At 42.3% G+C, this 12802-nt stretch overlaps 1 protein-coding gene across 2 annotated transcripts in view; it reads left to right on the top strand.

The window, feature by feature from the left end:
• Positions 1-2911: 2911 nt before the first annotated feature.
• The window catches only part of slc25a25b (solute carrier family 25 member 25b), a 48104-nt gene continuing 38213 nt past the window's right edge, over positions 2912-12802 (top strand). The window contains exon 1 of one of the 2 annotated variants that reach the window (XM_021601812.3): positions 2912-3946. In XM_021601812.3, the coding sequence (XP_021457487.1) occupies positions 3584-3946 (363 nt within the window). In that variant the 5' untranslated portion in view covers positions 2912-3583. The remainder of the gene's footprint in view (positions 3947-12802) is intronic. The other variant, XM_021601810.3, reaches the window with a different exon arrangement.

Raw genomic sequence — 12802 nt, 5'->3', positions numbered from 1 at the left:
GGGGTAAAAATTCACAAAAAAAAAAGAAATACATCCACAGGTACATCTCCAATTGACTCAAATGATGTCAATTAGCCTATCAGAAGCTTCTAAAGCCATGACATCATTTTCTGGAATATTCCAAGCTGTTTACAGGCACAGTCAACTTAGTGTATGTAAACTTCTGACCCACTGGAATTGTGATACAGTGAATTATAAGTGAAATAATCTGTCTGTAAACAATTGTTGGAAAAATGACTTGTTTCATGCACAAAGTAGATGTCCTAACCGACTTGCCAAAACTATGATTTGTTAACAACAAATTTGTGGAGTGGTTGAAAAACGAGTTTTAATGACTCCAACCTAAGTGTATGTAAACTTCTGACTTCAACTGTAGATATAAATGATTGAGTGACAGTAGTTTAGCATAACAAAGCTAACTTCCAGAACAAGAAGGAGTTTGCTCACTGCCTATACTGCATGTAAAAATATCAGAAGTGAGAGAACAAATAAAATAGTAAATATCCATTACTCCAGTGCAGTAAGAACAAAGGTTAAATCACCTTAAAGCCGGGAGTGGGATCTGCACACATCTATAGGTAGCCTATGTTGACCACCAGGCACAGCTTATGACAGTTCTCAAGGAGGAAGGTTGATTTCGGATCCTGTGATGAAAGTGCGCCCTCCGATGAAGTAAGCCGCTTTTCCTTCTTTTCGTGCTTTTTCCATACTGGCCACAGTTTCTCCCTCTTTTCTCTGTCTGCTTTCGAGAGGTCTTCAGCAATCCGCAGATTTTTATCACTTAGGAAAGTAGATTTCTTGGCTGCTTTCCAAATGGCATCCCCGTATATCCGTGATGTGAATTGGAGAATGACACCTCTGGGCTTGGAGTCACCTTGCCTTCTCGTGCCGAGGCGATGTACAGTGTCGACAACATCTGCTATCTTAGCCTTCTCCACAGGTAGGATAGCTTGGCAGACTTTGATGGTCTCTTGCCGCACATTCTCCTCATCTGCACCGGGAACTCTATACAGTCTCAGATTCCACCGTCTGGTGTAGCTTTCGAGTTCCGTGATTCTTCTTTGGCACAAGTCCATCTTTCCCTCTCCTTTTCGAAACACTCTTCGATGTGGGCGACCTTCTTCTTAGCATCCTTAATTTACATGCATGCAAAGTCAACAGTTTTTTTTAAGCCCTCGATTTTCATTGCGTTCCATTTTCTCTATGGCATCGGATCTTGCATTGATGAGCCTAGAAAGAGTGGCGATAACATCATTGGCAGCGGCATCTTGGCCCAGTTCAAACATGCCTTTCTTGGAAGCTGGAGGTTTGCTTGGGGTTATAGGCAAAGAAGGAAAATCCTCGTCTGATATGGTTATTGATGTCACCATTGCTCTTGATTCTAAGCAATATTGTGCTGCTATTTTTATTGACTTGGCCAAAGCTTTTGATGCGGTAGACCATTCCATTCTTGTGGCCGGCTAAGGAGTATTGGTGTCTCTGAGGGGTCTTTGGCCTGGTTTGCTAACTACCTCTCTCAAAGAGTGCAGTGTATAAAGTCAGAAAATCTGCTGTCTCAGCCACTGCCTGTCACCAAGGGAGTACCCCAAGGCTCAATCTTAGGCCCCACGCTCTTCTCAATTTACATCAACAACATATCTCAGGCAGTAGAAAGCTCTCATCCATTTGTATGCAGATGATAGTCTTATACTCAGCTGGCCCCTCCCCGGATTTTGTGTTAAATTCTCTACATCAAAGATTTCTTGGTGTCCAACAAGCTTTCTCTACCCTTAACCTTGTTCTGAACACCTCCAAAACAAAGGTCATGTGGTTTGGTAAGAAGAACGCCCTTCTTCCCACAGGTGTTATTACTACCTCTGAGGGTTTAGAGCTTGAGGTAGTCACCTCATACAAGTACTTGGGAGTATGGATAGACAGCCTTTCTCTCAGCACATATCAAAGCTGCAGGCTAAAGTTAAATATAGACTTGGTTTCCTCTATCGTAATCGCTTCTCTTTCACCCCAGCTCCCAAACTATCCCTGATTCAGATGACCATCCTACCCATGCTAGATTACAGAGACATAATTTATAGATGGCAGGTAAGGGTGCTCTTGAGCGGCTAGATGTTCTTTACCAATCGGCCATCAGATTTGCCACCAATGCTCCTTATAGGACACATCACTACACTCTATACTCCTTTGTAAACTGGTAATCTCTGTATACCCGTCGCAAGACCCACTGGTTGATGCTTATTTGTGCGATGTATTGTTGTCTCTACCTTCTTGTCCTTTGTGCTGTTGTCTGTGCCCAATAATGTTTGTACCGTGTTTTGTGCTGCTACCATGTTGTGTTGCTACCATGCTGTGTTGTCATGTTTTGCTGCCTTGCTATGTTGTTGTCTTACATCTCTCTTTATGTAGTGTTGTCTCTCTTGTTGTGATGTGTGTTTTGTCCTATATATATATATTTATATTGTATTTATTTTCAATTTTTAATCCCAGGCTCCCGTCCCCGCAGGAGGCCTTTTGCCTTTTGGTAGACCGTCATTGTAAATAAGAATTTGTTCTTAACTGACTTGCCCAGTTAAATTAAGGTTCAATCATTTTTTATTTTTTTTAAAGCCAAGCACGAGCTAGTGAGATTCTATTGGCAAGTTCTTGCATTTATTTGCAAATTTCCATTAGGGAACTTGCTATGTGAAGTGCGCATGAACAATAACTAAATTCACCCTTGCAATAAACAACACCATTTTTAGAAAGTCTACAAAACACAGTCCACTCTGTTTCTTACAAATTCTAGTTTTAGAAACAGAAAACAGTATGGAGATCAAATGTTCCATCAATGAGAAAATTAGCAGAATGTCTGCCAAAATCCATTGCGCTCCATCTTTTCCCATTTCTGGCCACTGGGCTTCCTATCATCACCATATTTGGTAGTGAGCAGAAACAGCAACCGAATGCGTCACATTTATACATCCGGTGAAATATCTGGCTCATAGCTGGTTCTTTCTGTTATTCCATTGGTCAAATGGTAACTCACCACCAACTCGGGGAACCGGGCCATGCAAAACGAACTGGCCCAATTTACTATACCGGTTTATTATGTGTCATCACTATCAAACCGACCGCCAATTCAAACGGGAGGATTTCGCCGGCGCCTTAGTCAAGACAGGAAAGTGGACCTCTTCACGACCAGTAGAAGGTATCTCTGTAGTGATTTTCGTGGCACTGAAACTTGTCTAACGTTACATTCCAATCCGTGTGCGGCTCAGCATCCACCTCCTCGTTTCTCAGCTGTAGCTAACGTTAGCTGGCTAATATGCCAGTTGCTAGTAAACCAAACAGAGTTAGCAGATAATAAGTCAACCGTTTTGGACTAAACAGACATAACAGTGAAATAAGAAAGTTACATTGCAAAGTCTACAACATTTGACTTTTTGTCTGTAGTTACTACTTTAGCAATCCTTAACAATGTGGGGTTATAACGCACGTGACATGGTGGCGAAAATAGACGGCTAGCAAAGCTACCACACGTCACTTAAATTTCGATATTGTAAAATATCGTCATTGATTGTAGTAGTTTGACATTATTGGTTCCATCCGTATGATGCACCAGCAAGGGACTTTTGTGTCACCCTTACTCAGCGGGGTCTTTTGTCAATGCCGAACAGAGGATTCTTCTGACCCGGGTGGAGGGGTCGGGGGTGCTGGGGGCGCATCCTCATCATCTTTCACAGCCTCACTTCTAACTCGGGAGCGTCCGTTGTCAGTAGAAATCACAGGTTCCTGTGATGACTCCTGTGAGCCATCATACCCATGCGAACTTTGTGGTGGACCCGAGCAGGACCATAGACTAAAAGTGCTGTTTCAAGTCCTGGACGTGAATGGTGATGGGGGCATCTGCGTCAACGACCTGTCCATTGGGCTCAAGAAACTGGGGGTTCATCGCACTGAGCTCGAGCTTATGGTAAGTGTGAGGGTTCATATCTCGATATAGAGTAAATCAATGACTTATTGTGATGTAGTAGGTGAAAAGCAGTGAGTTCAAGCAAGCTATTTAGCACTGTGACAGGATAAACAGTTTATGTTGACTCCCTGGTTAAGTGGTTTTAAATTGTATTTTTTGAGTTGGTGGGAAATATGAGTTTTCTAGCCCATAAAGTCCTATAACAGATGTCTTTGATTTAAGATTAGTGTCTAATATGGAATGTTGTGAAAATGTGAATTTTCAATTTCCGTAGGTTCCCACTCAGTTGTTCTTATACAGTGCATGTCCCTTAAAGATGCAGTCCGGGATCTTGAGCGCTTACAAATTTGTAAAATGTTATGCAAATTTCAGGACTTAACATGGATGACAGTACACATTTGGGCACAATTTTCAAGGACCCATTTTGGCTTGTGAGCACTACTTTCAAATCTACTAGCTGAAATTATGCAAAAACTCAGGAGCATCACTTCCATGAGACTGTGGTTCTAGGCAGTTGCAAAGAAAAAGCCATATCTCAGACTGGCCAATAAAAATAAAATATTAAGATGGGCAAAAGAACACAGACACTGGACAGAGGAACTCTACCGAGAAGGCCAGCATCCCGGAGTCGCCTCTTCACTGTTGACGTTAAGACTGGTGTTTTGTGGGTACTATTAAATGAAACTGCCAATTGAGGACTTGAGGCATTTTGTTTCTCAACTAGATACACCAATGTACTTGAGCCTGTAATTGAACCCACAAATGCTGATGCTCCAGATACTCAACTAGTCTAAAGGACAGTTTTATTGCTTCTTTAATCAGAACAACAGTTTTCAGCTGTGCTAACATAATTGTAAAAGGGTTTTCTAATGATCAATTAGCCTTTTAAAATGATAAACTTGGATAAGCTAACACAACGTGCCATTGGAACACAGGAGTGATGGTTGCTGATAATGGGCCTCTGTATGCCTATGTAGATATTCCATAAAAAATCTGCCGTTTCCAGCTACAATAGTCATTTACAACATTAACAGAAATACAGTGCAGATATTAATTCATTCAATGTTATTTTAATTGACCAAAAATGTGCTTTTCTTTAAAAAACAAGGACATTTTCTAAGTGACCCCAAACTTTTGAAGGGTAGTATAGATAAAACTAAAGAGGGGCTGAGGAGGAGTATGCTATAGCAAGGATCACCAACTGGTCGATCGCGATCGATCACCAAACGTTTATGTAGAAAAGCTCCTCTTTTCTCTTTATTTTTTTTTGTCTTGCTCTGTTGCTGGTCAGTGGACTTGATTCAGAAGCCCTGCGCGCCGGGTAGGCAAAGTGTTCCCCTTTTGAACCATTTCATTTGTCTGAAGGGACACATTCCGCCAAGCCGGCAAACCAGGACCGCTGTGGCCTAATCAAGTGCGCCTACAGCGCTGGCCAATCGGATAGCTCAAATCACCGTGCCTACAGCTTCCACGACCCCAGAGCAAATTTTCATACTAGCCTACGTGAGATTTCATAACTTTTAAAACCATGACCTGAAAGACTGTCAAAGAATACAGCGAAGAGTTGCTGTTTTTGAGTGCGTTCATGTCTGTGTTTCTTCAGCTCTGTCAACCCTGTTTTTATTCAACACTTTTACAAAACATGAAATGCTTTTCTTCCTACTTCCACTCGCGCTGTAATGAATGAGTAACAAAGTTTATTGATAGGTCTGCATTTTTATTATTAGCAGCTCGTAGTGTCTTTTAATATCAATAAATATTTTACTTTCTCTGGTCATGGGTACAACATGAAGACTGTGTCCCCTCTCTCTGGTCAGACTCACCATAGGAAAGGGTAGAGCAGGGACCGTGAGAGGTGGACCCTCTTGTTGCTCTCCCTCCCTCCACAGGTACCATCAATCCAGTAAAATAAAAAACCAAATTATTTACATTTATGCTCAGCTGTGCCTCAAGTGATACAACAACTGATCTATTTTGTTCTCAAAGCTCGAGTTTAATATATAATATGGGCTGAGAAGAACAATATTGGCAGGCCGAGCATAGCCAATATGCTGTGCTTATGTATTAAGCCTACTGCACAAACCTAATTCCTACAGAACTGTTTTTATTAGGTTAATGTTGCATAAACATTTAAACATTTTGTTTAAAGTCATGGGGGAGAAAAAAATCTTAGTGGCAGGTCTCGGCTAGCTTTTTGACTGTGAAAGTGATCTTGACTCAAAGGTTGGTGACCACTGGGCTATAGCTTAAAGAGATGGCTCTTCCTATTTGTATGTTTCTACATCAGGGGTGAGCAATAATTTTGTCTCGAGGGCCACATCGGGATTTCAAAATTCAGACCGATTTTTTTTTTGTTTGTTGGCAAAAGCAATTTGTGGGCCAGAAAAATGTTTTTTTTACATGTAGGTCTATAATAATGTCTGCATACTTTCTATCAGATGTTCAAGAGTTACCTGGAGTGTTTTTACTTCTTTTTTTTTACACAAAATAATAATTTACCAAAAACCTTCCGAGGGCCAGATTGAATGGGCTCATACAGTGCAAAGTATTCAGCCCCCTTTCCATTTTCCACATTTTGTTACGTTAGCCTTATTCTAAAATGGATGACATTCATTTCCCTCATCAATCTAAACACAATACCCCATAATAACAAAGTGAAACATGTTTTAAACTGTTGCAAATTTATATTAAAAAAATAAATAAAACAGATGCCTTATTTACATATGTATTCAAATGAGCTTAGGTGCATCCTGTTTCCATTGATCATCCTTGATGTTTCTACAACTTGATTGGAGTCCACCTGTGGTAAATTCAGTTGATTGAACATGATATGCCTTTCCAAACACCTGTCTATATAATGTTCAACCGTTGACTGTGCATGTCAGAGCAAAAACCAAGCCACGAGGTTAAAATAATTGTCCGTATAGCTCCCAGACAGGATTGTGTCAAGAAAGATCATGGGGAAGTGTACCAACACATTTCTGCTGCATTAAAGATTCCCAAGAGCACAGTGGCCCCCATCATTCTTAAATGGAAGAAGTTAGGAATCACCAAGACTCTTCCTAGAGCTGGCTGCCTGACCAAACTGAGCAATCGGTGGAGAAGGGCCTTGGTCAGAGAGGTGGCCAAGAACCCAATGGTCACTCTGACAGAGCTCCAGAGTTCCTTTGTAAAGGTGGGAGAACCTTCCAGAAGGACAACCATCTCTGCAGCACTCCAACAATCAGGCTTTTATGTTAGTGGCTAGACGGAAGCCACTCATTAGTATAAGGCACATGACAGCCCGCTTGGAGTTTACCAAAAGGCACCTAAAGGACTCTGACCATGAGAAGCAAGATTCTCTGGTCTGATGAAACCAAGATTGAACTTTTTGGCCTGAATGCCAAGCATCACGTCTGGAGGAAACCTGGCACCATCCCTACGGTGAAGCATGGTGGTGGCAGCATCATGCTGTGGGGATATTTTTCAGTGGCAGGGACTGGGAGACTTCAGGATTGAGGGAAAGCTGAACGGAGCAAAGTACAGCAAGATCCTTGATGAACACCTGCTCCAGAGCGCTCCGGACCTCAGACTGGGGTCAAAGGTTCATCTTCCAACAGGACAACAACCCTAAGCACACAGCCAAGACAACGCAGGAGTGGCTTTTGGGACAAGTCTCTGAATGTCCTTGAGTGGCCCAGCCAGAGCCCAGCTGTGTAGCGACACTCTCCATCCAACCTGACAAAGCTTGAGAGGATCTGCAGAGAAGAACTGTAAAAACTCCCAAAATACAGGTGCACCAAGCTTGTAGCGTCATACCCAAGATGACTTGAGGCTGTAATCGCTGCCAAAGGTTATTTAACAAAATACTGAGTGAAGGGTCTGAATACTTATACAAACTGAAATATCACATTTAGATATCTTATACATTTGCAAAAATGTTAATCTGTTTTTTGTTTGTCATGGGGTATGGGGTAGATTAATTAGGGGGGGACTATTTAATCCATTTTAGAATAAGGCTGTAACGTAACAACAAAATAAGTCAAGGGGTCTGAATACTTTTCGAATGCACTGTTGCCCACCCCTTTAATTATTCCTCTACATATTTTCACAGAGGGCCTCTAATGCAAAAATGAAGGGCAACAACAACTTTTCTCAAGTAAATAAAATAATTTAAGCCAAAAATGCTGGCAGGGGCAACAAAGGAAAGGGGGAGGCTATCCCACCAAAGTGATATGAGGAAAAACACGTTTTTGAATAAGAGATCAGATGGAAATGTGAGGTCACTTATTGACACGTGAGCCCCCTTGTCCAAATGCCTTACAAAGCAAAGATATTTGAGACCACCACAGGAAACCAGTAAATTTAGGTCAAATCCCAGACTAAGGCAGGGCTCAGGAATTAGGTAATGCCACACAACATTTCATTTACTTAGCAGATGGCCAATCTGTCATCTGTCAAATACAGGATCATTTCTGACTTTTATGACAAATTATCAAGTCAATAACAGCTCACGAGTTTACATTAGTAAATTCCTTTTTTTGTAAACATAATTCCTTTCCCTAAATTACATAACCCAATTAATTTAGTTAGGTCTAATATGGAGTGCTGTATGGCTCAGTTGGTAGAGCATGGCGCTTGCACCATCAGGGTTGAGGGTTCGATTCCTGGGGCCACCCATACTTAAAAAGAATGTATGTACACATGACTGTAAGTCACTTTGGATAAAGGCGTCTGCTAAATGTCATATTTATACTGAACATAAATGTGAAGTGTTGGTTTCATGAGCTGAAATAAAAGATCACAGAAATGTTCCATACTCTAAACACATTTGTTTACATCCCTGTTAGTGAGCATTTCTTCTTTGCCAATATAATCCATCCACCTGACAGGTCTGGCATATCAAGAAGCTGATTAAACAGCATGATCATTACACCTTGTGCTGGGGACAATAAAAGGTCACTCTAAAATGTGCAGTTTTGTCACATAACACAATGCCACAGATGTGTCAAGTTTTGAGGGAGTGTTCAATTGGCATGCTGACTAAAGGAAGGTCCACCAAAGCTGTTATCAGAAAATGTTGTTAATTTCTCTATCATACACCGCCTCTGTCGTCTTAGAGAATTTGGCAGTACGTCCAACCGGCCTCACAACCACAGACCACGTGTAACCATGCCAGTCCAGGACCTCCACATCCGGCTTCTTTATCTGCGGGATCGTCAGAGACCAGCCACCTGGACAGCTGATAAAACTGAGGAGTATTTCTGTCTGTAATAAAGCCCTTTTGTGGGGAGAAACTCATTCTGATTGACTGGGCCTGGCTCCCCAGTGGGTTGGCCTATGCCCTCCCTCCCAGATCTACCCATGACTGCGCCCTGCCCAGTCGTGAAATCCATAGATTAGGGCCTAATTCATTTATTTCTATTGACTGATTTCCTTCTATGAACTGTAACTCGGTTTAAAAGTTATTCCGTTTTATATTTTGGTTCAGTGTATATATAGAATAGCTTATGCTATATTTCATGGAGGCTACTGTGCACTGTTTGTTAGACCTGCCCTACTGTGTTTTGTATTGTATGGGTGAAGTAGTTGATATTGGAGATACAATCCTGGGTTCCTGGTGGTTTTGAGCATTTGCCAGACTGATTCGGCACGTGAAGGTTTACAATTGTCTAGTACTTTCCCCCATTGTTCATAGAGCAGTGGCGGAACAACCACATGGATATGCTTGCCCACTCTGCAGATAGGCAAAGGTCATGGGGGCATATTTTTGCTGCCTGTGACAACCACTATCTATGATCTTGTCTCACACTTTCACATCGAAAAGAAGCAAAGTCATGCTCTTTTTGTTCCTCTTCAAAATGGAGCCCAATAACTTGTTTTCAGTTCCTGACCATCTTCTGAAACATTTGGTTTAATATTAGCCTTGGTAAACCTGCATTTGTTGACTCAAGGTTAACCACCACGTGGTCTCTTTTAGATAAAACTGTTTCGAATATGGATTTGCTTTTGACCAAAAATATTTATTTTCTCTGCAATCTGTTTTAGTGGTTTGGCTGTCTAGTCAGGTCGTGATTCATATTTCAAATCAAATTTTATTACTCACATGCACCGAATACAACAGGTAGTAGACCTTACAGTGAAATGGTTACTTACGAGCCCCTAACCAACAATGCAATTTAAAAAAAATACGGATATGAATAAGAAAAAAAAGTAACAAGTAATTAAAGAGCAGCAGTAAATAACAATAGCGAGACTATATACGGGGGGGTACCAGTACAATGTGCAGGGGCACCGGTTAATTTAGGTAGTATGTAGGTAGAGTTCTTAAAGTGACAATGCATAGATGATAACGACAGAGTAGCAGCGGTGTAAAAGAGAAAGGGGGGGGCAATGCAAATAGTCTGGGTAGCCATTTTGATGTTCAGGAGTCTCATGGCTAGGGGGTAGAAGCTGTTTAGAAGCCTCTTGGACCTAAAATTGGCGCTCTGTTACCGTTTGCCATGCGGTAGCAGAGAGAACAGTCTGACTAAGGTGGCTGGAATCTTTGACCATTTTTAGGGCCTTAGTCTGACACCGCCTGATATAGAGGTCCTGGATGGCAGGAAGATTGCCTCAGTGATGTACTGGGCTGTTCGCACTACCCTCTGTAGTGCCTTGCGGTCGGAGTCCGAGCAGTTGCTATACCAGGCGGGGATGCAACCAGTCAGGATGCTCTAGATGGTGCAGCTGTAGAACCTTTTGAGGATCTAAGGACCCATGCCAAATATTTTCAGTCTCCTGAGGGGGAATAGGTTTTGCCGTGCCAGTCTTCACGACTGTCTTGGTGTGCTTGAACCATGTTAGTTTGTTGGTGATATGGACACCAAGGAACTTGAAGCTCTCAACCTGCTCCACTGCAGCCCCGTCGATGAGAATGGGGGCGTGCTCGGTTCTCTTTTTCCTGTTGTCCACAATCATGTCCTTTTGTCTTGATCATGTTGAGGTTGTTGTCCTGGTACCACACGGCCAGGTCTCTGACTTCCTTCCTATAGGCTGTCTTGTCGGTGATCAGGCCTACCACTGTTGTGTTATCGGCAAACTTAATGATGGTGTTGGAGTCGTGCCTGGCTGTGCAGTCATGAGTGAACAGGGAGTACAGGAGGGGACTGAGCACGTACCCTTGAGTGGCCCCTGTGTTGAGGATGTGTTACCTACCCCAGTGTCCTTAGCTTATTGATGATCTTTGAGGGCACTATGATGTTGAACGCTGTGCTGTAGCCAATGAATGGCATTCTCACATAGGTGTTCCTTTTGTCCAGGTGGGAAAGGGGAGTGTGGTGTGCAATAGAGATTGCATAGTCTGTGGATCTGTTGGGGCGGTATGCAAATTGGAGTGGGTCTAGGGTTTCTGGGATGATGGTGTTGATGTGAGCCATGACCGGCCTTTCAAAGCACTTCATGGCTACAGACGTGAGTGCTACAGGTCTGTAGTCATTTAGGCAGGTTGCCTTTGTGTTCTTGGGCACAGGCACTATGGTGGTCTGCTTAAAACATGTTGGTATTACAGACTCAGACAGGGAGAGGTTGAAAATGTCAGTGAAGACACTTGCCAGTTGGTCAACGCATGCTCGCAGTACACGTCCTGGTAATCAGTCTGGCCCTGCGGCCTTGTGAATGTTGACCTGTTTAAAGGTCTTACTTACATCGGTTGCGGAGAGCATGATCACACAGTCTTCTGGAACAGCTGGTGCTCTCATGCATGTTTCAGTGTTATTTGCCTCGAAGCGAGCATAGAAGTAGTTTAGGCAGGCTTGTGTTACTGGGCAGCTCTCGGCTGTGCTTCCCTTTTGTAGTCTGTAATGGTTTGCAAGCCCTGCCATATCCGACGAGCGTCAGAGCCGGTGTAGTATGTTTCGATCTTAGTCCGGTATTGATGCTTTGCCTGTTTAACGTTTCGTCGGAGGGTTTAGTGGAATTTCTTTATAAGCTTCCGAGTTAAGAGTCCCGCTCCTTGAAAGCGGCAGCTCTAGCCTTTAGCTCAGTGCAGATGTTGCCTGTGATCCATCGGCCGATTATTGGAGGACAACAAAAAAAAGCAGATACCGATTAATCGGCCTATTTTTAATTATTTTTTAATAATAATAATAATAATAATAATAATAATAATAATAATAATAATAATAAAATACGTATTTAAAAAAAATATGTAATGACAATTACAACAATACTGAATGTACACTTTTAACTTAATATAATACATCAATAAAATCAATTTAACCTCAAATAAATAATGAAACATGTTCAATTTGATTTAAATAATGCAAAAACAAAGTGTTGAAAAAAGTGAAAGTGCGATATGTGCCATATAAAAATCTAACGTTTAAGTTCCTTGCTCAGAACATGAGAACATATGAAAGCTGGTGGTTCCTTTTAACGTGAGTCTTCAATATTCCCAGGTAAGAAGTTTTAGGTTGTAATTGTTATAGGAATTATAGGACTATTTCTCTCTATACGATTTGTATTTCATATACCTTTGACTATTGGATGTTCGTATAGGCACTTTAGTATTGCCAGTGTAACAGTATAGCCTCCGTCCCTCTCCTCGCCCCTACCTGGGCTCGAAAAACAGAGCATGGAGGCGCTACCAGGAGACAGGCCAGTACATCAGACGTGGAGGAGGCTGTAGGAGGGCAACAACCCAGCAGCAGGACCGCTACCTCCGCCTTTGTGCAAGAGGACTCCATGAGGGTGTTATTAGGGCCCGACGTCCACAGGTGGGGGTTGTGCTTACAGCCCAACACCGTGCAGGACGTTTGGCATTTGCCAGAGAACACCAAGATTGGCAAATTCGCCACTGGCGCCCTGTGCTCTTCACAGATGAAAGCAGGTTCACAC

The sequence above is a fragment of the Oncorhynchus mykiss genome, chromosome 5, assembly GCF_057628025.1.
Source record: "Oncorhynchus mykiss isolate SJ-2025 chromosome 5, ASM5762802v1, whole genome shotgun sequence".
Lineage (NCBI taxonomy): Eukaryota > Metazoa > Chordata > Actinopteri > Salmoniformes > Salmonidae > Oncorhynchus > Oncorhynchus mykiss.
Note: the sequence above shows the minus strand (reverse complement) of the source record. Positions and strands in the feature narration are given on the sequence as shown.